The 25,172-nt window shown below is 50.2% G+C and overlaps 2 protein-coding genes across 4 annotated transcripts in view; both read left to right on the top strand.

The window, feature by feature from the left end:
• The window catches only part of LOC122373945 (cytochrome P450 4V2-like), a 108,248-nt gene that overhangs the window by 48,849 nt on the left and 34,227 nt on the right, over nt 1-25,172 (top strand). For 2 of the 3 annotated variants that reach the window (XM_043352401.1, XM_043352403.1), the window contains exons 2-6: nt 5,479-5,723; nt 8,118-8,221; nt 18,024-18,114; nt 23,910-24,092; nt 24,471-24,540. In XM_043352401.1, coding sequence (XP_043208336.1) covers nt 8,129-8,221; nt 18,024-18,114; nt 23,910-24,092; nt 24,471-24,540 — 437 coding nt within the window. In that variant the 5' untranslated portion in view covers nt 5,479-5,723; nt 8,118-8,128. Of the gene's footprint in view, nt 1-5,478; nt 5,802-8,117; nt 8,222-18,023; nt 18,115-23,909; nt 24,093-24,470; nt 24,541-25,172 lie in introns of those variants that run through there. The other variant, XM_043352402.1, reaches the window with a different exon arrangement.
• Nucleotides 20,494-23,591, top strand: LOC122373944 (uncharacterized protein K02A2.6-like). The gene is made up of 2 exons (XM_043352399.1): nt 20,494-22,401; nt 22,706-23,591. The coding sequence occupies exons 1-2, from the start codon at nt 20,532-20,534 to the stop codon at nt 23,008-23,010; spliced, it is 2,175 nt and encodes a 724-aa protein (XP_043208334.1). The 5' UTR covers nt 20,494-20,531; the 3' UTR covers nt 23,011-23,591.

The raw sequence follows: 25,172 nt of genomic DNA, 5'->3' as shown, positions 1-25,172 counted from the left end.
TAAGGGAAGCGTTTGATTATGTTGTGAGCCGGAGTCATCAAAACTCTCATCATAGAGTTTTAATCAGGCAGATAAATCGTTTCGGAATGTAACATTTTAACACGCGCAGTGGAAGGGTTGCGAGTACTACGCCCAGTGGAAGGGGGGGCGGATGTTGCCCCCCCTAAGATCTCAGCTCCCACTGGAGCTAGAAAGACGAAATTTAGAGGGTAGGTGGCGGCCCAGGGGAACTCTGTTGTGTGTGAATTTCATGACCCTAGGTCAATATCTTCAAGGTCAAATGAGGTCAAAAGTGGTCAAATCTGCCATATTAGCGACTTTTTTGCGTTTTTACGCCAATAACTCAAAAAGTTACCGGCCGATTTTCTTTTTTCTTTCACTATACGAAAGAACGTACATTTGTGAGTATGTATAGTGAATTTCTTGTTAATCCAACAATAAATATGGCAGTTAGAAGCCTGCTAAGCGTAAGATGTCGCCGGCTGAAGCGGGATCGGCGGACGCGGGAAACGCGGCAATCACAATTTTGTGTTTACACACTCATAACTCAAGTTGTTACCGGCCGATTTTCAAAATTCTTTAACCATAAGATTGCCTGTACATTTCTTAGTCTTCTCACAAAATTTGACGCGAATCGAATATAATCAGCGGTAAGGAGCGCGATGTAAAGACGGAACCGTCCCGCCCCGGCACAGTCTACAATTCAGGCGGCGCGTAACGGCTAGCGCCGGCCGCCGCGCCGCCGCGCCGCCGCGGCGGCAGGATGTTTGACTTTACACCGCTATTACTAGAAAAGTTGTGATCCGATTTTTTTTATTTCTTGCACGAGAAGATCCGCAGTTCAATTCTGGACAGGTAGCCAAAATTTCACATTAATATCATGTTTGCGGCGCGAGTTACTGGCGAAAAACAGGAGGGGTGGGCGAAATCCGCCCCCCCCTTCCACTGCACGCATTATTAACCCACGATTAACCCTCGCACGACCAGGCCATTTCTCATAACACGAACGACCAGGGGGGAGGGGTTGTTACGACCCCCCCTCTGACGTTTCGAAACGGAAGGTCGTAGAGCTTAGCGGAAAAAACCAACGGATTGCTCTCAACGAGATCTCGCGATTGGTGGTATATTTTTTGGTCCTAGGTCAACATTTGACCTACTTATGACCGGTCAAAGGTCAAATTTTCCGAAAAAATCAAACTTTTTCAACTTTCCGCGGCGATTGCGGCAAAACGGTGGGAGATATCGACTTGAAACCTTCACTATCGTGTTCCTTGATCAATTCTCTATCGTTTGGTATGTATTTCGTTTCCCTAGCTCTAAAAATGGCGCGTTGGGAGCGCCGGAAGTCGGCAAGGTCACAGTCGGCGGCAGAAATTCGAAAAATCAAAATTTAAATTTTTGAAATCTGATTGTATTTTTGGATTTGGGAGGTCCATTTGCTCCCTATAGAAGCTAATATTGCTGCATATTCCCATTGAGGTGACAAGAATTAGCAAAATAGTGGTTCGGGCGCTTTTCAAAAATAGTACCGGACGCTGTTCCTCTTGTGACGTCATAGCTCCGTGACCTGACCTGACCCGGTCAAATTTTCTTGCACCATACTGATAGCCAATGCTTGCCCCAACATGCATGGGAAGTTTCATCATGATCCATCAAACAATGTGGGTATCACCGGCAGAAAACCTAGGGATTCGGCGCACACGTTTGGTAACTGTCGGCCGGAGGCTGTACCTCTTATGACGTCATAACTCCGTGACCTGACATGACCCGATCAATTTTTTTTCGGCAAAAGATGCGCAAAGGTTGCCCCAGAGGGTATTGAAAATTTCAGCCCGCTACGACAAGCCGTTTAGCGTGCACTTCGAAAAAACCTCAGGGGGGGGGGTTGATACAACCCCCCCCCCCCCCTAGGCGTTCTAGGGTTAACCCACGAGCCGCTGGGGGGGGGGCATAAAGTTGCCCCCCCTCTACGTTTTGTGAAATATCTCCGAAACCTGATGAGCTACGAACGTGAAACTTGGCATAGCTTCAAATGAATACCTAGGCAATGTTTGAGGAAAGTTTGGTGGTTGTAGCACCTAAGATGACGTCACAGTGACGTCATAAGTTTTGTCGTTTTCCGATATGGACCGTTTCTGATGACGCTGAGCATGAAACTCAACTGTAAATGAACTAGACAGCACCTGCTGTCATCCTAAAACATCTAACTACACTTCCATCTAGTTTCTGACCAATTATCGACCCTTTATATTCGGTCCCATATGTCTGATGCATCGTGAGGAATATGAGAGTCGCAAATCTATAATTTCACTTATGACGTCACTGTGACGTCATTTCAAATGGGATCGACACCAAAGTTGGACACAACCTCGGCTAGGTATTCAGAAAGATGTGTGCAAAGTTTCGCTTCTCTATCTCTTCGCGTTGCGACGATATCGTCGCAGAAGTAAAGGGGGGGGGCAACTATATGCCCCCCCCCCAGCGGCCGGCGGGTGGCGCGGAGGCCCAGCGGCCGCTGGGTTAATGGGAAGTTGAGCAATCAACGCATAATAAAATGAGTAGCAAAAGATGTACTGCTGGAATCGCATAAATACAGCTTTCCATTTGGCCTCAGTTCCACACCTTGACTTATCCCCGTCGTTTGGATGTAGGAAGTGGCAATTCGACAGTCGAAGTAGCGGTTAGGTATGCATGTTTATTGAGATAGGAGACTTTTTAAACACTGATCATGAACGTTAATAAGATTCAATTGGTAATACCTACAATCATTTGCTTATGTTAAATAGGCATAGACTAAATTAGAAAAGCAAGTGACGCATTGCGACTTTATTCTTCAGCATCTGCTTTTTCAGCCAAGAAAATATTTATCCAGACCGATACCTGTACCTAGATACTGATGGGCGATGGAGGTAGTCAACTACTCTGTCGGTCGTAACACATATCGACACCTTTTTTTTAAACCCCACATTTGTTCTCCGGTGAATTTCAGACAAGTTGGTTAGAGACCTTCAAAAAAGGTACAATCACTCGATTTTTCTCAAGTTTGTCTGTCTTGGCAGATAAAGCAATACCAGAACAGGCCTACGAACACACATATATGATCAGGATCGGACGATTGGACACTTTTAAAAGGAGATCTTTCGTGTCTCCCGGAAATTCACGGGAGAGCAGATGTGGGGTTTAAAAAAAGGTGTCGATATGTACATATACTTCAGGTGTACTATGTTTTATTGTTTGCAAGTACTTCGAGTCTATGATTACATGCAGTGTTACCGCACGGTTATATTTATACGCTGTCCACAGTACCTACTCTATCAATAGAAGTCCTACTTAACTCTCTCGTTTATCCTGGCACATCGGCTGAGATGAGACATTGTACGTACTACAGTCCACAGCAAAAGTAATGTGGGGTTTCAGTCATGGGTATGTTCTGCTTCTGAAGCTTAGGAACGATTAGCCAGACTACAATGAAACTTTGAATGTAGCTTATATGTATCGTCACCCTTGCAGCTGCAACTTTAGCTATTGACATCTTCTTTTCGATCACTCCGCATTAAACACCGCCAGTCAAAGCCAACCGTTGAGATTGGTAAAACCCTACATTACTTTAGCGGTGGGCTGTACATTGGCGACTGCGGCGCACTCTCGCCATTCAAGTCTACATACGCTACACGTAAGTAGACAGAATGCTGTCTACTTACGCACTTCCACAGCATTCGCAGTGCAGAATGCTGAATAGTGAATAGTAATTATGCAGCAGTCAGTCAGGATCCCGTGATGCAAATTCAGGGCCCGAAACCCCGTATTTTCACGGTCATATTATCTGTATGCGGGATAACCAGAAGAACGTGTATTGACGTGTTTCCTAAGAGGAGAGGAACGAAAGGGGAGAGAGAGAGAGAGTGAGAGAGAGAGAAACAGAGAGAAGAGAGAGAGAGAGAGAGAGAGAGAGAGAGAGACAGAGACAGAGAGAGAGAGAGAGAGGGAGGGTGTGAGAGAGGAAGGAGTAAGAGTGAGAGATGAGAGTGAGAGTGAAAGAATGAGTAAGTGCGAGTGAGAGTGAAGTGTGATTCATTGGCGTGGTTTGTTGTTACCATCGTTAACCTGTTAAGCCAATACGCCATGACATGAAGCGAGCGCACACAGGGCTCACGTGTACTCTGGTATGGAACTATGTGTTTTACGACACCTATTGGGCGTTAAATCTACATTTTCCCGGGCCTACTGACTATGCCGCTACTCAGACCCAGCATGGTGTTCTCGTGGTTTAACTAACTGCTGCATTGAAAACCTATGATAGAAATGAGAAACAACGAATAGCTGCGTTCAGTATACGGGTGTGTCAAGTGTTAACCTCAGCAGCAAGGCGCGCCCCTGTCCCTGCGAACTATCATTGGTTTTGCGCAGACCGACGCCTGTGTGTGTACTACAGCCAAGGACACACCAACCGACACGAGGGGTGTGTTAGAGGGGAGGGGGAGGGGGAGACGTCTTTAGAGAGTCTGCGGGCGTACTCGGGGTGGGGGTGGGGGGACTGGGCAGCTTTGCCTGTCTGAAGATGCGTGGTGTATGTGGTGTGCTCAGAAGGATGGAGAAAGGTTTTAGGGGTTGACGGAAGAGAGAGAGAGAGAGAGAGAGAGAGAGAGAGTAGCGAGAGAGAGAGAGAGAGAGAGAGAGGGAAAGGACAGAGGGAGAGTGTGAGATTCGGCCGCCACAGACCGTTCATCCTCTTGGCGGTACATCTATAGCTGACAGGTTACAGCGTAAGGACTTGATCCCCATCGAGCTGGCGCTCAATACCGCGGCTCATTTCCAGAGGCGTGTCACCGAGGCTGCTCACCTTTTTACATGGCCTTGTTTACAGGACTGTGGGAGGAATCACTCTTATACGGTCTTGGTTAATCATTGCCGATCTGACCACGAACATTGCCGCACTGTACATATTATCCGTGTCCTGCCGGCCTTGGTTAATTACCGACCGCCACGAAGATGCCGCACTGTAGGCATATTATCCGTGTCTGCACGGCCTTGGCTAATATGGCGATACCGCCTTTACGACGACCGCATTTTATTCCCGCTCGATAAGAAGACGCTATCCTCTTACACGCTTACATCGACATAGTGACAAGCGTGTAAAGGCGAATGAATTACCCTTGCAGTGAATAGTATGCAGAGACGGTATTACCCTCATTTTCACCTCGTTGATCACTCCAAAGCCAAATAAAATGTTGAAGTACCCAGCGCAATGATTTGTTCTGTGTAGCAGATGCGTAAGTTGATGCCGAAAATTTCGAGTACTAAAACTCCCAGATACTGATCATCATAAAAACAAACAAAAAACAGACAAACACCGCATCTCGCACAGCCAAATGAGTGTAGGATCACCTCATCAGCAGTTAGCTTTCCAGCACCTCCTCAGCTGCTCTCCTGTCTCCCTATCTTCTACCAATTTCGTCTAATCGTGTTCCTCCATTTCAGCGTTAGTGAGGAGCAGCGGCGGCGGCCGCCATGCTGGAGGTGTCTGCTGGCCTGCTGGGCCGGCTGCTGGCCGCTGCTGGTCGCTGCTGACGCCGCCCGTGCTGCTGCTGCTGGCGCTGCTGCTGCCCGTGGCGCTGCTGGTCACGCGGGCTCTCCGTCCACCACAGCAGATCAAAAACCTGCCCGGACCCAAACCCGTCTACCCGTGCTGGGACACACGCTGCTGGTCCCCTGGCAGGTCACAGGTCAGTGACACCTGCCCGGACCCAAACCCGTGTACCCGGTGCTGGGACACACGCTGCTGGTCCCCTGGCAGGTCACAGGTCAGTGAAAGGTCAAATAAGGCTGCCGGCCAATGAATGAGACATGCTCGTATAAGGTCAAAGGTCAATGAAAAGTCGGGATGTCACAAGTCAATGAGGGTTGAAAAGGTAAGAGTCAGGAAACGCAGGTCAGAAAGTATCGAATGTCAGTGGCGCTCAGGTGATGGCACAGTCGGGTCTGTCAGGTCACAGTTCAGAGGTCGACTGGTCATGTCAGTCACAGGCCAGAGGTCGACTGGTCATGTGTCGGTTTTATTGAAGTTCCAGCAGGTCACCGGTCAATCTGTCAGCGGTCAGGGTATCGTCTTTTAGTGACCACGGCCCTCCCCACCCGTGCTAAAATCGCCATTCTCCTGCATAATGGTTCATTTGTCGGTGCGTTTGCATATCTACTGTGCATTAGTGTTTCAGTCTCTTCATCTCATCAAGTCACAGTTCATTTAGCCATCCGGGATTACTAGTCTTCCTGAACTGGTTTACTTCTCACCAGTGTTCACCATGTGGTCAGATCCCACGTCATGACGCCGTGCCGGCCTTGGGTTTCGCTCTCATCGATTTCCTCTGTCGCTCTCTGCCCCCCCCCCCTCCACCCCACCCCCCGGAGGCCGACGGTGCGGTGTATTATAGGGACAGGTCCACGCGATGGGTTTGTTACCGTGCCCCCGTGCCGACGATAGGAGTGCCATGGGGCTGGACCACGCCGGCGGGTCTATCGGTCCGCGCGATGGGTCTACACTGTCGACCGGCCGGCCAGACTGCAGACGGTCAATACGAGCGTCGCTAAAGGTCACGGCCAAGGTCAAAGGTCGTGACTGGCTGGAAAGGCGAACACAAAACACTATGTGTTATTAGGTGCTATGAAGTGTAAATTACTTTGCTAATGAATGTTTTATAATGTGCACGCATTGGTTTTGAAAGTTTCTGTAGGTAGTTTGACTTACGTTTTTTTTTTGCAATCATAGACAGCAATTAGCGTAACTTGTTTTCGTTCTGATTAATACGAAAATGCAATACCTACATGACGAAACTTAAGGTTAGATATTCTATGATGACACGAAAACAGACAGACGTACGACAATTCAGGTCGTGACAAAGCGTAAATATTTACAACAACATAAACGTAATTCTCCACGGCTGTTGGCAGACACATACATATGAGATGAATACTTTGTTGTGACATGCTCCAATTTGATATACGGTAGCATCGAGTAACATAGAGCAGATATTTCCCATCGATGTTGTCTTTCCGTGTCTGCCAACCTCAGGGACGTAGTCAAGAAGGGCAGGGGGCAGCCCCCCCCAGAAGGCGAAAAATAAAACAAATTTTGATAGAAAATATAAAAACGGCTGCACCACAGCTCCAAAAATAGTGGCCAATCCGAGGAGTTTTCCGTTTTTGGAGGGAGGCCGCGAGACTACACTAGGCCGCGACTTGTGGTCCCTCCCTGAGCAAATCCTGGCTACGTGCCTAGCAGACATTATGTTTCCCGTGTCGGCAGCCCTCCTGTTTTCCGTGTTTGCCAACCTCGTGTTTTCCGGTGTTTGAAGACTTCTTGCTTTTCCGTGTTCTCACACCTGTAGGCATTTCCGTGCTCTCAGACCTGTATTTCCGTGTTTGCAGACCTCCTGTTTTCTCGTTTTCTTAGACCTGCCGTGTTCCGTGTTCGAAGACCCGTTCCTCTGTTCGCAGACATACTGTATTTCCATATTCTCAGACCTCCTGTAGTTCCGAATTAGCAGACCTTCTGTATTTCCGTGCTTGCCTTCCTCCTGTTTTTCCGTGTTTTCAGACCTGTTTTCGCGTGTTCTCAGACCTGTTTTCCCGTGCTCACACACCTGTTTTCTCATGTTCTCAGACCCGTTTTTTCCTTTTGGCAGAATTCCTGTTTTTTCATGTTTCCCTCCCTCCTGTTTCTCTGTTTTGGCAGTCTTCCTGTTTTTCCGTGTTTTCAGACCTATTTTCCTGTGTTCTCACCCCTGTTTTTTCCGTGTTCTCAGACCTGTTTTCCCGTTTTCTCATCCCTGTTTCCCTTGTTCTCAGACCTGTTTTCCCGTGCTCACACACCTGTTTTCCCGTATTCTCAGACCTGTTTTCCCGTGTTCTCAGACCTGTTTTCCCGTGCTCACACACCTGTATTCTCGTGTTCTTTGATCCGTTTTTTCCGTTTTTGCAGAATTCCTGTTTTCCGTATTTCCCTACCCCCTGTTTCTCTGTTTTGGCAGGCCCACTTTTTCCTTGTTTTCAAACCTGTTTTTCCGTCTTCTCACCCCTGTTTTTCCGTGTTCTCAGACCTCCTGTTTTTTCCGTGTTCTCAGACCTGCTGGACATGCTGATGCACTACGTGCGTCAGTACCGCGGCTTTTTCCACCTGCAGCTCGGTGTGGACTACGTGGTCATCAACAGTCCCGAGGCCGCCGAGGTGAGGGTAGCTTCTATCTCCAATTCGGCGTGGGCTATAGGTATACAGTATACAGCCCTCAGGCCGCCGAGGTGAGGGTGAGGTCCACCGGACTATATACAGCCCTCAGGCCGCCGAGGTGAGGGTGGCTTCCACCGGACTATATACAGCCCTCAGGCCGCCGAGGTAAGGGTCACTTTCACCGGACTATATACAGCCCTCAGGCCGCCGAGGTAAGGGTCACTTTCACCGGACTATATACAGCCCCGAGGCCGCCGAGGTCCACCGGACTATATACAGCCCTCAGGCCGCCGAGGTAAGGGTCACTTTCACCGGACTATATACAGCCCCGAGGCCGCCGAGGTCCACCGGACTATATACAGCCCTCAGGCCGCCGAGGTAAGGGTCACTTTCACCGGACTATATACAGCCCCGAGGCCGCCGAGGTCCACCGGACTATATACAGCCCTCAGGCCGCCGAGGTAAGGGTCACTTTCACCGGACTATATACAGCCCCGAGGCCGCCGAGGTCCACCGGACTATATACAGCCCTCAGGCCGCCGAGGTAAGGGTCACTTTCACCGGACTATATACAGCCCCGAGGCCGCCGAGGTCCACCGGACTATATACAGCCCTCAGGCCGCCGAGGTAAGGGTCACTTTCACCGGACTATATACAGCCCCGAGGCCGCCGAGGTCCACCGGACTATATACAGCCCTCAGGCCGCCGAGGTAAGGGTCACTTTCACCGGACTATATACAGCCCCGAGGCCGCCGAGGTCCACCGGACTATATACAGCCCTCAGGCCGCCGAGGTAAGGGTCACTTTCACCGGACTATATACAGCCCCGAGGCCGCCGAGGTCCACCGGACTATATACAGCCCTCAGGCCGCCGAGGTAAGGGTCACTTTCACCGGACTATATACAGCCCCGAGGCCGCCGAGGTCCACCGGACTATATACAGCCCTCAGGCCGCCGAGGTAAGGGTCACTTTCACCGGACTATATACAGCCCCGAGGCCGCCGAGGTCCACCGGACTATATACAGCCCTCAGGCCGCCGAGGTAAGGGTGGCTTCCACCGGACTATATACAGCCCTCAGGCCGCCGAGGTAAGGGTGACTTCCACGGACTATATACAGCCCCGAGGTGAGGGGGGCTTCCACCGGACTATACAGTCCCGAGGCCGCCGAGGTCCACCGGACTATATACAGCCCCCAGGCCGCCGAGGTAAGGGTAGCTTCTATCTCCAATTCGGCGTGGGCTATAGGTATACAGTATACAGTCCTCAGGCCGCCGAGGTGAGAGTGGCTACCACCGGACTATATACAGCCCCGAGGCCGCCGAGGTGGGGGGGGCTTCCACCGGACTATATACAGCCCCGAGGTGAGGGTGGCTCCCACCGGACTATATACAGTCCCGAGGCCGCCGAGGTGAGGGTGACTTCCACCTCCAACTCGGCGTGGGCTATAGGTATACAGTATACAGCCCCGAGGCCGCCGAGGTGAGGGTGAGGTCCACCGGACTATATACAGCCCCGGGGCCACCGAGGTGAGGGGGGGCTTCCACCGGACTATATACAGCCCCAGGCCGCCGCGGTAAGGGTGGCTTCCACCTCCAACTCGGCGTGGGGCTATAGGTATACAGGCCGTTTGCACGACGGCCATCTGGTACACATTTGGTGCACATCTGGTACAGATAAGGTGCAGATTTGGTCAAATCAGGTTCAGTGTGTCTCTTCGTAGCTATCAGCTAGGGCTGCTGACTAATTGCTTATATGCCTGCTTAGTCATATTATCAGAGAGCATAATCGATTAAAACACTGAAATAAATTCATAAAATGAAGATATTTGCTGTTAAAGAGATTAGGTGCAGATTTGGTCAAATTAGGTGCACTCGCCGGATAGCAAGTCGTGAAAATGGCTAGTAACAGTCCTCAGGCCGCCGAGTTAAGGGTGGCTTCCACCCACATGCGGAACTTTATACTGTGGGGGGTGTAGCTACAACCCCAATTTTTAAAAGTACAACCCCAATGGCAAAACTACAACCCCAACATTGGAAAATTAAGAATAAGCCTGAAACACATGAAAATGAACAAAATATGTATCCCTTCAGAAGCAGATAATTGAGATATATCAAGAAAGTGAAGATATCAAAAAATTAGGACTTTTTTTTAAATTCCAGATGCTAAAAACATTGAAAGTGCTCTGTTAAGAACATATTCCGCTGAGACAGTGAGCAGAGCATGATATGAAAGTCAATCACTTCACACTTCTTAAGCATACTAAGTGAATCATATTGAAATTTGAAAGTGTTCCAAAAAATCTTAACATGTAACATTGAAGTGTGAAGCAAAACAAATCATAACATTCATCATACTTTTGCAGTGGCAAATCCAGCTCAGAGTTTGGGGGGGGGGGCAAACCATAACAATTTATCGATTCTTTCCATGCCTCGTCCATAGGCGTAATATTAATATTATGCCGTTTGTGAGGGGCAAATGCCCATTTTGCCCCCCCCCCCCCTGGATCCTGATCCGCCACTGTGACTGTACCTACTTTTGGGTTTTCTCACTAAATATTTCATACCTGGCTGTGCTTATCAAAGAGATAAGCATAGATGAAAAGTTTGACACAAACAGCAAGCTTCAGAAATAAATTAACCTAACCTAAGCCTTCACCCTATGTAGCATTCAATCACCATAATCATAATATCAAATACATTTCTTAAGTGAAATATCACTCTGTTCGCAATTTTGTCAGTTGGCACAATACCACCAATCAGCACGAATATTTGGCTAAAATGACGACACTTGAAATCAGCGTTGACGACCATAAAAAGTAAAAACCAATCCTGTGCGATAATTAGTGCTGATAATCTTACTGACAGGTTCGCGAACAGAATGCAAACGATGCAAACTAAGGGCCTGTTCCAGCGCCTCCAGAAGAAATTCTTGACTGGAGGCTCTACCAGAGGTTTTACTGGAGGCTGGAACGCAATCTGGAGATTTCTGGAGATTGGCGTCATAGATACCAAAAGAATGACGATTGTTCTCTCTTGAAACGCATAATTTGTTTTCAATTTTAGTTAAAAAGATAAATAAAATTATAGCAATGTAATTTTCTTTACAATCGAGTTGTAAAATAATCAGTCAAATGTCCTTTGTTTACATTCGTGATTGTCACATGTGCGCCATAATTGTAGACCAGAGCCTCCAGAGAAATTTGGACCTCTCAACTCTCTGGAGGCTACTGGAGGTTTCTGGAGCTTTGGCGAGAGCTTTCTGGAGCTTTCTGGAGGCGCTGGAACGCTCTCTGGAGGATTCTAGAGCTTTCTGGAGCTTTCTGGAGGTTTCTGGAGGCGCTGGAACAGGCCCTAAGTCACATGTAAGCCAGCATGACGCATTTGATACAAATGCAAGGTTTTGGCGACGTCTGTCAAATCAGCAGCAACGAATATCAGCCTCACAGCAGCATATTCGGGGTCTTTCAATTTGGCTGAAAATCGGTATCCAGAGCCTCCTCGATGCGCTGATTCCGAAAATATGCCTCTTTGGGGTGGTATTTTGCACCGTTAACGAGTTAATGACCAATTAACATTTTAGCGGGAAACGGCGGGGTCTTTCGATTTAGCTGAAAATCGGTGTACAGGGCCTCCTCGATGTGCTGATTCCGAAAATGTACCTTTTTGGGGTGGTATTTTGCACCGTAACCGATTTAACGACCAATTAACATTTAATGGGAAACGGCCGGTTCTTTCGATTTGGCTGAAAATCGGTATACAGGGCCTCCTCGATGCGCTGATTCCGAAAAAGTACCTCTTTGTGGTGGTATTTTGCACCGTTAACGAGTTAACGACCAATTAACATTTTAATGGGAAACGGCGGGGTCTTTCGATTTAGCTGAAAATCGGTATACAGGGCCTCCTCGATGCGCTGATTCCGAAAATGTGCCTCTTTGGGGTGATATTTTGCACCGTTAACGAGTAAACGGCCAATCAACATTTTAACGGGAAACGACGGGGTCTTTCGATTTGGCTGAAAATCGGTGTACAGGGCCTCCTCGATGCGCTTATTCCGAAAATGTGCCTCTTTGGGGTGGTATTTTGCACCGTTAACGAATTAACGGCCAACTAACATTTTAACGGTAAACGGCGGGGTCTTTCGATTTAGCTGAAAATCGGTGTACGTTCAGTGTCTCAGGGGCAGACAAACAAGCCGCTATGTGTTCCTAGCCATCGTGACTGTGAAGAGTATGCGTTTTGTTTACGATTCGCCAAACAATGCATAATACATTTGCTCGTTGAAAAAAAAGAAGATCATCTAGTTAATTGAAGTATTCGGTGATATGAAAAGGCTGTGGCATTTATTATTTAGTTTCCTCAGGTTGAGATAATTTAGATCCAGTGTTATGTTCCTTTGCGGCATTGTGTTCGGTATGTTGTCCTCGTTTGCAAAATATCTCATGTCTGATCAGTCACTATTCCGGTTTATACTACCCGTTTCCGTAATAGACGTATTCCAGACGACAGTGGCATTAATATACAAAGATGGACCCGTTTTAAGTTTTTTAGTCTAAAAATAACGTATTCCTGTTTAGGTCTTCGTTTTCAATTGCCACGAGTGGATTAAATTGTTACTCGTAGGGAAACAGCCCTGCTCCAATACTGAGTAATGTTTGTGTCAAATGTGGAAAGAAACGAGTATTCATAGGGACTGTGATTTTGGGCGTTTACCTACCGTTTCCGAATCGCCACGACCAGTACCTAGCGGCGGAACACCCTCAATTAAGGGGGGCACTGTCGACTTTTGATCCCATTCTTTCCATGCAACGCCCATAGGGCTAATGTTTAAATGCCAAAATCAAAGGGGGCACGGTTCCCCGGTGCCCTCCCCGTTCCGCCGCCTATGGCCACGACCATGGTGGCGACTGGCGATACCCGAGTACCTACAACCAGGCACATATACCGGGGTTACATGAGCAAGTAAATGCGTATCAGGAACGGATTTTCCTATTCGCTCACCATTGTAGTCCGTTTGTAATGCACGTATTAACTCTGCTCATGTAACCCCGAGCATAGCCAATGGAGGGACGACAGGGTCAGCCGTCTCTCCCTGGAGATGGACCACTTTTATTTTTTTTATTTTTTTTTTTGTAACTGAAAATGTGGGCCCCTCCCGAAAAATAGTGGGCCGAATCCGGGGACTTTTCGGGTTTTGGTGGGGGTATACCCTGGGCTCCGGCAAACTACAACCCCAATGAAAAACAAAAAGTTCCACCTCTGCTTCCACCTCCAACCCTGCGTGGACTATATATAGTACCCAGGCTGCCGAGATGAGGGTATTCCACCTCCAACTCGGCGTGGACTATATATAGTCTCCAGGCGGCAGAGGTAAGGGTGGCTTCCGCTTTCCACCTCCAACTCGGCGTGGGGCTATTATACGTGCTTATCAACACTCCCGAGGCAGCAGAGGTAAGGCCGTGGTTTATAAGTCATTATGACGGATGCAGAATGGTGGTTTTGGAATGCCCCGGTTAGGGACGTTATCCCGAAAAAGGTTGTTATCCTCAAATTGCGCTCCCATAAGGAAGGCCAATCTTCTTATTTATCGGATTACACTTCTTCATGTGCTGCTATTCAGTATTCACTGCTAGCTATAAGATAAACGTTGTCGGTTTTCTTTCTATGTGAGAAAAACACTACTATTTCTTGAATTCCGAGACTTCTGGAGGCTCAAAGGCAAAAAAAAAAAAAACATAAGGTCGCTAGTCATAACAGAAGTAACAATGGTGACCGAGAAAACAACTGTTGAACCCGACGGCTGGGTAAACAGTAAACAGAGGCATCTTGTCGTAACCTTTCTGTAGGTTAGATCAGATTTAACATAATAGTGCGAACAATAAGACAAATGAACAGTTCATTGAGTAACATAAAAAGACTCGGGACAGGGAAGTGAAGAGGTAATTAGGTACGTCCACTAAAACGATGCTTGTTTGTATGTCTCAGCAGCATAAAAATGAAAACTTGAATCGTTAGCCAAAACAGAATTAGGTAATCTTTATCTAAGAAGCTACAGTTCTGGCGTAACATGCTATTTTTACGCTATGTTTGCCAATGTACGGAGCAGGGCTCATGGTCACCTCGAAGCTCTGGGTTATATCAGAGCTCGGAGCCTGGGCTGCGTCTCATGGCCCCATGACTGTTTGTCAGGCATGACTTTCAGAATCACCAGCTGAGGGAGGGGGAGGGGGGCGACCGCCGCACGGGAAATCAGTACGACCTTAGCGTGACCTCGACTGTCCGTCTGCGGGGGGGGGGAGGAGGGGGGGGGGGCTGCTGCGGCGTTATTGATGGGATGGGCCCGATCATGGGCTCAATGGCCGAACCAGGCCTGCAGTCAGGCCTCTTTATGACCGGCCGTTGGACTATGAGGTTTTATGATCGGACCTATGATTGGAGTTTCCGGAGTGACTTGAGCTGCTTATGATCAATTAAAATATCTATTTGCACTTAACCCTCGCCGGCACAGGCCATTTTGAGTCCTTCGACGGCACAAGGGGGGGGGGGGTTGGTACGACCCCCCCTCGCGTTTGGCCCCTGATCGAGCTAGCGGAAAAAAAAACGAGCGTGTTGCCCGTCACGAGAGGAAGCCAATGATACCCAATTTTAAGGTCCTAGGTCATCGGGTGACCTTCCAGGTCAGGTCAATGACCCGAAAACCGGGAAAATCGGGACCTGTTAGAAAGTCGTAAAGTGTGACTGCTATGAGGTTTTCCGGGGTGCTGATCACGAATATCGTCTTAGTTTTGATCAGAGATGATGTCTTTAAGCATTTAGACCAGGTCGAGTCAGGTCAAGTCAGGTCAACCGGTAGGGGTTGTGACGGGTATTCGTAATACGTGTCAACCGCCTCGGACAGCTTCGTAACATGTTACGAAGGCACCAAAACTACTTCGTAAATGTTCAAATGGTTGCTAAATTCGAATTCAGCTCCAAAATTAGCCTAAAAACATGTAAAACTCGAAAAAGTGAACCGAGGTCACCCGAGGTCACCAAAGGTCAATGACCTGACCTGACCTTCAGGTGACCTTGACACCCACCCAAATGCATGGGAGCAACATCAAATCACATGTTTGAATGTTTGAAACCACGAAAAGCTTGCAAACGCGCGGCTAATGCGAGCCGACATGCGCCGAACCGCGATTTCGGCCAAACATGGTCACAGAAAAGAGGTCACAGGTCAAAGGTCATTGGGGTCAGGGTCACGAAATTTTCAGGATAGATGTAAAATTGATCAATGCGAGGGTACTGAAAGTTTCGTTGCGATCGGCCGCTTTTTACGCGAGTTATTCGCGAAAACCCTTAGGGGGGGGGGGTTGCATCAACCCCCCCCTGTGCCGGCGAGGGTTAACCCGCGAGTTGCTGGGGGGGGGGGCGTTAAACGCCCCCACTTTTTTCGCCGGGCCATAGCATAAAAACGGCGCGCCGCAGGCGCACCAAATTTTGGGTACCTGTAGGGAATTGATTGAAATTTATCGTGACAAAGTTTCAAAAAAATCGGTCGGAAATTTTTTGAGATATCGAGGTTTTAGTGACGTCATGATTTCTGAGTTTTCGACCAAAAACGGCATATGTTCAAAAAATCATATAAAATCACAGAATAGAGATACAGACATGCCGTAAACGCCATTAGACTGCCAATACCATGATCAATCAAATGGCTATCTTCGATTATTGATTATCGTTTCGCATTTTCCATAATCTTGAACTGAATCTTGGCAATTTTTCGTGACTACTTCACGACCATGATTCATGCATTTCTTAAATTGAACTTTTTGAGCCAAACACGTACACATATGATAAAATGAATGTCACCATCGTGTTCTACGCCCCAAATTACACATAAAACATGTGTCACAGGCTGCGAATATCAGTTTCGATTTTCGGGGATATGTGCCTACCCGGTTGACCTGACCTTGACCCTGACCTATGATTGACTGACCCCTACATGGAGCTGACACTCTTGTAGGCCTTATATGATGGATTGTGCACCGTTTTGACAGAGTTTATGACGAGAGGCGCCCATTGCAAAGTCCTGAAGTCCATGCTACTGAAAGCCCGATTTCAGGTGTTTGACCTGACCTTGACCCGACCTGTGACCTCAAAATTCAACTTTAAAGTACTCATCTGAAGTGTCTCGTCGCGCTCTTTCGTTTGCCGCCTCGTGCGTTTCGCTGCGCCTATTGGTTCTCGAGTTATCGGCTGGGGGCGTTTAACGCCCCCCCCCCCCCAGCAAACGGTGGGTGGCGAAATACCCCAGCAACTGCCGGGTTAAGGATCGAACAGATAAAGCACAACATGAAGGCAATGCTTAAGTTTAAGTAATGGAGATTTGTGAAACTCACACATCATTTTCACTTCTAGGCAGATGTAATCCAAAATAATAATGCCGCTAAGCACTAATCCCCGCGCCCCACTGGGGTCTGCGTATAACACGCCCTACTGGGGGGGGGGGGGGGGCTATTCATAGCCCCCCTCCTAACTCCGAAACTACTGGGCCGATCGTCAAAATTCAAACGGCGTCTGATAGCCCCGGAAAAACTGTCAAGCGAAACCTAATTTCAGTGACCTCGAGGTCACCGATGACGTTACAGGTCAGGTCAAAGTAAAAATTATTAGCATTTTGGCTTCTTCACGTTTTGGGCTCTGGCCGCCGTCTTACAAGTCAGATCAGGTTCATTTTTGGTTCACACACTCGTGAACAGATGCTCTAGATACTCTGAGGGTACCAAACTTGTACTTTGATGTTCAGGTCAAGGTCAGGTCATCACAGGTCACGAAAATATTATATCATCCGTCGGTCACGTGACACATGTTTTATGGTCCATTTAGGCCAAAAATTTCGAATTTGATGTCGTCGGTGTCATTCGAGGTCATTTTGAGTCAAATTTAGCTTAGGTCAGGTCACTTTCACCTAAAAAAGGTCAAATTTTGAAGTAAAAATGTTTCAACAAAAAAGGTGTCTATTGGATGCAGTTTGAGCTCAGGAGCACGATGGTGCTATTTATATTGGCGTACGATGTCAAATTCGTGCTGAAAATTGATTTGAAAAATTAATAATTGTTAATTTTTTGCAATAATGCGTATAACTTGGCCATTTTTCAAGATATTTAGCTAAAACTTACTAGAGTTAGTCATAATAATGCGTTCTATCACATATATATTTTCCTGTTTTTTTTTTTCGAAAAGTCAAAAAAAATAAAAATATAAATTTTGAATTTTATTATATAACATTTTCGAAATTTTCAAAATTTCGAAAATCCGAGATAGCAGTTTGATAGCGCGGTCTATTCTGAGTCCTCTCATGCAAAGAAATTGGAGCTAGCTTAAAAACTGAGCTCTTGGGAGCGATTGCCGTGGTTCAATGTTTTGCGTCGAAATCGGCCGAACATGACGTCACTCTGAAGTCATTTCCGGCCGACCTATGGTAGGTACGAAGTTCAAATTTTGACACAAGGTGTCAAATTGATGCAGCCGAAGGTACTGAAAGTTTGGCGTCGATACGTCAAGCGGTTTGGAAGTTATTGCAGAGAAACGGGAGGGGGGCTATAAATAGCCCCCCCCCCAGTGGGGCGCGGGCTATAATGAAACATGAATCACAAGCTTGCTGAAGCATCATGCCAAGCTCAAGAAACGTGTTCAAGAGGCTACGGCCTGTCAGTCAGCACCCACTGAAGCTGTGATTAGTGAACCGGGGTTGCTGTTCATATGGCGCTGTAACAGTTTACTTACTAACAGGCTCGTATCATATTGCTCGATTTGCAGGTGATTTTCAGCAGTAACCAGCATATCCAGAAAGGAGAGGAGTACGAGTCACTGGAGCCGTGGCTGGGCACCGGCCTGCTCACCAGCACCGGTAACTAATAACTATGGCAACCAATCAACAAACTGTGCAATATAGACTCCGGTCTGCCCACCAGCACTGGTAACTATGGCAACCGATAAACAAACTGTGCAATATATACTCCGGACTGGTCACCAGCACGGGTAACTATGACAACCGATACATAGGCAACCGATACCGATAAATCGACACCTTTTTTAAACCCCACATCTGCTCTCCCGTGAATTTCCGGGAGGCACGAAAGATCTTCTTTTAAAAGTGTCCAATCGTCCGATCCTGATCAAATATGTGTGTTCGTAGTGTGCTGGTGTCCCCGCCTCCATTGCGCGTGGTGTGCCAGTGTGTGCCCGAGTTGAGTCCCTGGAGACGCCACTGCCGTGCCCTGCCCTCCGGCAGTCGGCCGGCCGGCTGGGTTCCTGGTCCCTTGGTGGTCAGTTGGAGCGGAGCACCAATATACGCCGGAACGTTACTACCGCGTCTCACATGGCGCAGCCGGCAGGGTAGTGAACCGCGGTGTTAAGTGATAAGTGTTGCGGAACCGACGAGTGACGGCGATGTCTCATAACGGTGAGACTGTGGACGTTTCGCGGAGTGGTGTCGTGGCTCCAGCTGCAGGAGCTGGCCCGACGTGGGCCGGCCGGCACGCGCGACCGGACAGGCTGGACATCGCCAGCGACCGAGGCGAGTTATTTCACGTCTGGCGAGAGCGATGGGAAGATTATGTGCTGTTGTCTGGTCTGGAGCGGGCAGAGCCCCGCATCCAGATAGCCGCTCTCCGAGACTGCCTCACGGACGACACAATCAGAGTGCTTCGGAACCTGGAGCTAAGTGGACCCGATCGTACTGACGTGAGAAAGTCCATCGAGGCTCTAGAGAAATACGCGAACGGCCAAATCAATGAGGTCGTTGAGCGCAAAAAGTTCAACGAACGTGTACAGGAACAGGGCGAATCCTTTGATGACTTTTTAACGTCCCTTAGAGAACTCGCCCGCAGCTGCAATTTTTGCACTGAATGTCGCGATTCGCTTATAAGGGATAGAATCATTATGGGTCTGAGGTCTGCAGAGACCGTTCGATGTCTGTGTGCAACACCGGACCTGTCTCTGTCGGCCACTGTTACTGTTTGCAGGGCGCAGGAGGCGGCATCTCGCGACGCACGGGAGCTGCACGGCGGCACTGCGGACGGCCCGTCGGCCCTGCAGGTGTGGTCGCCCCGGACCGGTGGCGGTCCGGCCGCCTGCACTGGCTGCGGTCGGCGGACGCACCGACCCGGCCAGCAGTACCCCGCCCGCGGGCTGCGGTGTCGGGCCTGCCGGGGACCGGACCACTTCGCAGCTGTGTGCCGGTCGAGGACCGACGGCCGGCGGAGCCGCGAGGGGTCGTACGGACGGTACCGATCCCCGCCGGCCCGGGATCGGTATCGGTCCCCACCGCTCCGTGATCGGTGCCTGTCATCTCCGCCGCGAGACCGGCCTCAGTCTCCGAGAGGTCGGCACATGTCGTCGCCGCCCCGAGAGGTGTACCGGTCACCATCTCCCCGCGATCGGCACCGTGCAACGACAGGGGATCGTCGCGCCTCTCGTAGTCGCCAACGGCAGTCTCCAGACGGGTACGGCCGAGTCCGTTTCCGGCGGGATGATGAAACGGCGAATCACGTGGACCGCCGAAGCCCCAGCACATCGGCTATCATCGCGTCTGCATCGGTACAGGGTGCCCCGAGGGTGCGGGTACGCGTAGAGGCGTACTACTCTGCTGATGTGGACGCGCTGCCCGACACCGGAGCGGACATCAGTGTTGGAGGTATCCAGTTCCTGGACGACATGAATGAGTTCCCTGAGAACCTTCAACCGCCCAACGAACACCCGAAAGCAGCTGACGGAGCCACCGTCAAGTCTATCGGCGTTCTTCCCGTTCGTATCACCCTGGGTGACGTCACGGTTGATGACGACATACACATTCTTCCGCGCGTCACGGGTCTGCTGATGTCATGGAGGACCACCCGCCGGTTAAACATTATTCCAAAGGACTACCCGCGTCAAATGAACAGCGCGACCTCGACGCCCTACGTTAACAGCGCTGGTTCGAGACACCCGGCAGCTCCAGACGACAGCAGTACGACTGCTACCCCGGTCTTTGAAGATCAAGCAAGCTCGACCGGAGGGCCGCGCGGCACGGCCACGCCAGCGCCATCTACAACGCAACCCGACCGCTTTGTGGCGACATCTGTGCGGACGGAATCCGCACCGCGCTGTCGCCAAGCTGCACCGCCATCTACATCCCAGGTCAGGGAAGAGACACTAACTCCGAGCACTCACTGTACGACCAACGGTCAGATAGCCGCTCCTGAGCACCGAGAGGAGCAATGTGCCACGAAGATCCCAGACCTCGTGCAGGAATTCCCCACTGTGTTTGATGGCAACATTCGGTGCATGCCAGGAGAGGAGTACAAGATCCATCTCCGTGAAGATGCGGTGCCATTCTGCGTCACCGCGCCACGACGGGTACCACTGTCGTATCGTGACCCACTGAAAGAGGAGCTGAAACGGCTTGAGGACCAAGACATCATCTTCCCGGTGACGACTCCGACTGACTGGTGCGCACCGATCGTTGTCAGCGCTAAAAAGGGAGGCGGCATCCGGCTTTGCGTGGATCTTTCGATGCTGAACAAACACATCCGTCGAGAACGCTATCAATCACCGACTCCAGCAGAAGAAGTAGCATCCATTGTCGGAAAGAGGGCCAAATGGTTCACAGTGGTTGATGCTGCCAAGGGATACCACCAGTGCCCGCTTGCGGAAGAAAGCAGGTTACTGACAACTTTCATCACACCGTTCGGGAGATTTGCCTTCAAACGCGCCCCGTATGGTGTCTCGTCGATCTCCGAGCATTACAACCGGAGGATGGACGAGGCACTGCAGGGAATGCCCGATAACTACCGGAAAGTGGTAGATGACGTCATCATCTTCAGCAGCACACTGGAAGAGCACATCCAGCACGTTCGGGGGTTTCTGTCTCGATGCGAGGAACGAGGCATTTCCCTCAACCTGGGGAAGCTCCAACTGGCTCAACGCTCCGCAAAGTTCGCCGGCTTCATTGTGACACAAGAGGGGTACAAGCCAAACCCGCAACTGACTCAAGCTCTATCTGCGTTCCCGACTCCGCGTAACATCTCTGACTTACGCGGATTCTTCGGACTCATCAACCAGCTGTCCCCATTTACCGACAGTGTAGCAGAGCTAATGGAGCCGCTTCGTTCTCTTCTGAGTCCAAGAACCACCTTCCTGTGGGAAGAGCACCATCAGCGGGCGTTCGAGAGAGCGAAGGAACACCTTGCTTCGGTGCCGACTCTCGGCTTCTTCGACCCCACCAGGCCGACGATGCTCGCAACCGACGCGAGTCGCAAGAAGGGTCTGGGCTTTGTTCTGCGACAAGCTGACAAGGATGGGCGATGGCACGTCATCCAAGCTGGATCACGCTTCCTCAGTGATGCCGAAACGCGGTACGCGACCATCGAGCTTGAGGCGCTCGCTGTATGCTGGGGCCTACAGAAGTGCCGCCTGTTCATCGGAGGACTTCCGAGCATCGAAGTAATCACGGATCATCGTCCTCTCGTACCAATCCTCAATAGCAAGACGCTAGACGAAATTGAAAATCCAAGGCTGCAGCGTCTCAAGTTACGGATGAGCGAGTTTGGGACAATCTCAGCAAGATGGGTACCGGCCTCCCAGCACAGCGCTGCAGACGCCCTGTCTAGGAACCCGATCGAGCACCCAAACGAAGACGACGAGTGTGGAGAGGATGCAACGACTTCCTGCATCCAGTCTATCGTCATCAGTGAACTCCAGGCCCATGACGTCGACATCAGTCTCAAAGAGGTCCGGGAGGCTGCTGCTGCGGACCACGAGTTCCAGCTACTGGCAGAAGTCATTCGGAACGGCTTCCCTGACAGTAAATCAGAGGTTCCAGAAGCCGTCAAAAGGTACTGGCCAGTTCGAGATCGCCTGACAGTGGACGATGGAATCGTTCTTTGTGGATGCAGGGTCGTTATACCCCCATCCCTGCGGAAGAGAACGCTCGCGACACTCCACGCGGGGCACCTGGGGAGAGAAAGGACAATTTCCAGAGCAAGACAGATCGTCTACTGGCCAGGAATGAATGCTGACGTCGATCACGTCACAAAGTCGTGCGACCGCTGTCAGAGTGAGCTCCCCTCCCAACAGCGGGAGACGCTGATCCAGCACGAGCTTCCAGGACGACCCTTTCAGCATCTGACTGTCGACATTGGAAGTCACGCTGGAGGTAAATATCTTGTTGTTGTGGATGGGTTTTCTGGATGGCGTCATGTAGCATACCTCGGCTTACACTCGGGCACAACCAAAGTCATGTCTGCATTGCTAAATGTCTTCCGACAAATCGGGGTTCCCGAGGCACTGTGGAGTGACGGGGGCACTGAATTCACATCATATCAGTTCCGAAGTTTTCTCAGAAAGTGGGGCATCAGTCACCACACATCATCTCCCCACTATCCACAATCTAATGGGCTCGCCGAGTCTGGAGTGAAGGCTGCTAAAAAGCTATTGAGAAGGTGCTGGGACTTTCGCAGGTGCAGACTGGACGAGGACGCCTGGACGAGAGGGATCCTCCAACACTGGAACACGCCCGGTAGCTGCGGAGTGTCGCCAGCTCAGCTCGTGTACGGACGACCGATCAGAGACACTCTGCCATCACACCCTGATCTCTACAAACGGCAGCCCCCTGAGGAGTTCGCTGACCGACGGGAGGAGTGCCGTCGTAAAACTAAGGAGCGCTACGACAGCCGAGCACGGGATCTCCCCGAGTTCCCAGTCGGAACCCATGTACGGGTGCAAGACGTCCTCACCCGCCGGTGGGAGAGGTGCGGCACAGTGACTGACGTCCTACCGTTCCGGAGGTATCGTGTGCGGTTTGACGATGGCGGCAGTGTAGACCGCAACCGGTGCCACCTTCGCCGGAGGTATGCTGTTGTTGAACCGTGTCTAGCGGAGAGGAGCGGTGCATCGGACAACTCAGGTCCGACCGGGCAGCGTCGCGCCGAGGTGCCCAGCGGAGGCCGACAGCCGCTTCAGGGGACGTCCCGTCTCGCCGAGGAACCGCCGCTCCGACGGTCGACGCGGACGAGGAGACGGCCGCGGCGTCTGATAGAGGAGATGTAATGATAGGCTTGCGTGTGCGCAGCGTGATGTTTCTTTTCACTTGTTAAGTTATTTTGTTGTTGTTTTGTTGTCAAGTTGTTTTCGTTGTTACGTTATGCTGGTACTTACGGCTGTAATATGAGCTCAGGTGGGACCCCTGAGGGGAGGGGAGATGTGCTGGTGTCCCCGCCTCCATTGCGCGTGGTGTGCCAGTGTGTGCCCGAGTTGAGTCCCTGGAGACGCCACTGCCGTGCCCTGCCCTCCGGCAGTCGGCCGGCCGGCTGGGTTCCTGGTCCCTTGGTGGTCAGTTGGAGCGGAGCACCAATATACGCCGGAACGTTACTACCGCGTCTCACAGTAGGCCTGTTCTGGTATTGCTTTATCTGCCAAGACAGACAAACTTGAGAAAAATCGAGTGATTGTACCCTTTTTGAAGGTCTCTAACCAACTTGTCCGAAATTCACCGGAGAACAAATGTGGGGTTTAAAAAAAGGTGTCGAAATAACAGACAGACACTTTAAAAAGCAGTGCTTAACAACTCATTGATTATTGAAACATTTAGATACCTCAAAACGTCAAAAGAAAACCATAGTAAAATACGACGCTATGTCAGCCTCCTCAATGATCCGGTTTCAGGCACCAAGTGGCACAAGCGGCGCAAGATGCTGACGCCGGCGTTCCACTTCACCATTCTGGACCAGTTCATGGACGTGTTCAACGAGCAGTCGCAGGTTCTGGTGGCAAAGCTGAAGGACACTGGCGGCCAGCGCGTGAACGTGTTCCCATTCATCACCAAGGCGACACTCGATATCATATGCGGTACGGCGTGGACAACGGAACGTTTGGGTCAGCGGTCATGCTAGTGACTAGCGTAGCACTAGGGCAATGAGGGCTCCATGAGGTTATGAATGACTAGCGGCATGCTATTTCACATCCGTTATGCATTACCTACTGATGCATAAATTCACGTAAATGTACAGAGATATTGTGTGTATTTTGCACTGGATATTCTACTATGCGATATGATGCCTGATATGTACTGAGACATGAAGCAAGATCATGTTTTACTTACTTTGTTTATGCATGTACCTAATACATCGCATTTTCAGCAGGGAGACAGGCAATAAAACGATGACGTTGTATTTCTAGTCTCACAATTAAATAGCACTGAAGTTATTTATTTCGTTTATGTTTCAGAAGCCACGATGGGCGTTCAGATCAAGGCTCAGGATGGAGCTCGTACAGACTATGTGCAGGCCGTCTACGAGTGAGTAGTGACTAGTGACGTCTGATAATATAGAGACAGAAATGATTAATGACGTCGTATAACACGTGCACTGCGCAGGCCGTCTGCAGGTGAGTAGTGACGTCATATAACACGGCTACGAGAGAGTACCCAGTAAACATGCCGACGTCGGCCCGACGTCGGCCGACGTCGGGGTGACGTCGGCAACTCGGCATCGGCATGCCGACGTCGGTCCAACCTCGGCTCGACGTCGGCTGGATGTCGGATATGCCCGCATGTTCCGACGTCCAGCCGAGGTCCAGCCGACGTCGGGCCGACGTCGGACCGAGATCAATTGCTGAGGTCCAGCCGACGTCGGGCCGACGTCGGGGCGACGTCGGACCGACATCGGCCGCTGTTTTGACCGTTAAAATAATATAAAATACATGTTTCATGTTTCATAAAGAGCTTCTGTATTCAAAATATCCTCAGGAAACTCAAATCTTCCTCCACGCCGCCACCCCCTGATCCGGACTGGACGGGAAACTTTATCTCCCATTTGGGATTGCCCGTAAGCCGAGCTCGCCCGTAGCCGGGTGCGGTGAGTGCTTGGGGGCTGCTCGGCCTATCCTTTGGTCAGGCTCAGCCCCGGCAACTCACCAGGGCCGAGCCCA

Source organism: Amphibalanus amphitrite, unplaced genomic scaffold, assembly GCF_019059575.1.
Source record: "Amphibalanus amphitrite isolate SeventyFive unplaced genomic scaffold, NRLGWU_Aamphi_draft 001577F_arrow, whole genome shotgun sequence".
Lineage (NCBI taxonomy): Eukaryota > Metazoa > Arthropoda > Thecostraca > Balanomorpha > Balanidae > Amphibalanus > Amphibalanus amphitrite.
This window is presented reverse-complemented; position numbering and strand designations above follow the sequence as displayed.

What these genes read in the sequence shown, in the direction of transcription:
- LOC122373944 (XM_043352399.1), top strand. Translation starts at nt 20,532, where the DNA reads ATGCCAGGAGAGGAGTACAAGATCCATCTCCGTGAAGATGCGGTGCCA. An exon ending in CATTGGAAGTCACGCTGGAG is followed by an intron (nt 22,402 to 22,705) that starts GTAAATATCTTG and finishes GGACTTTCGCAG; the next exon opens with GTGCAGACTGGACGAGGACG.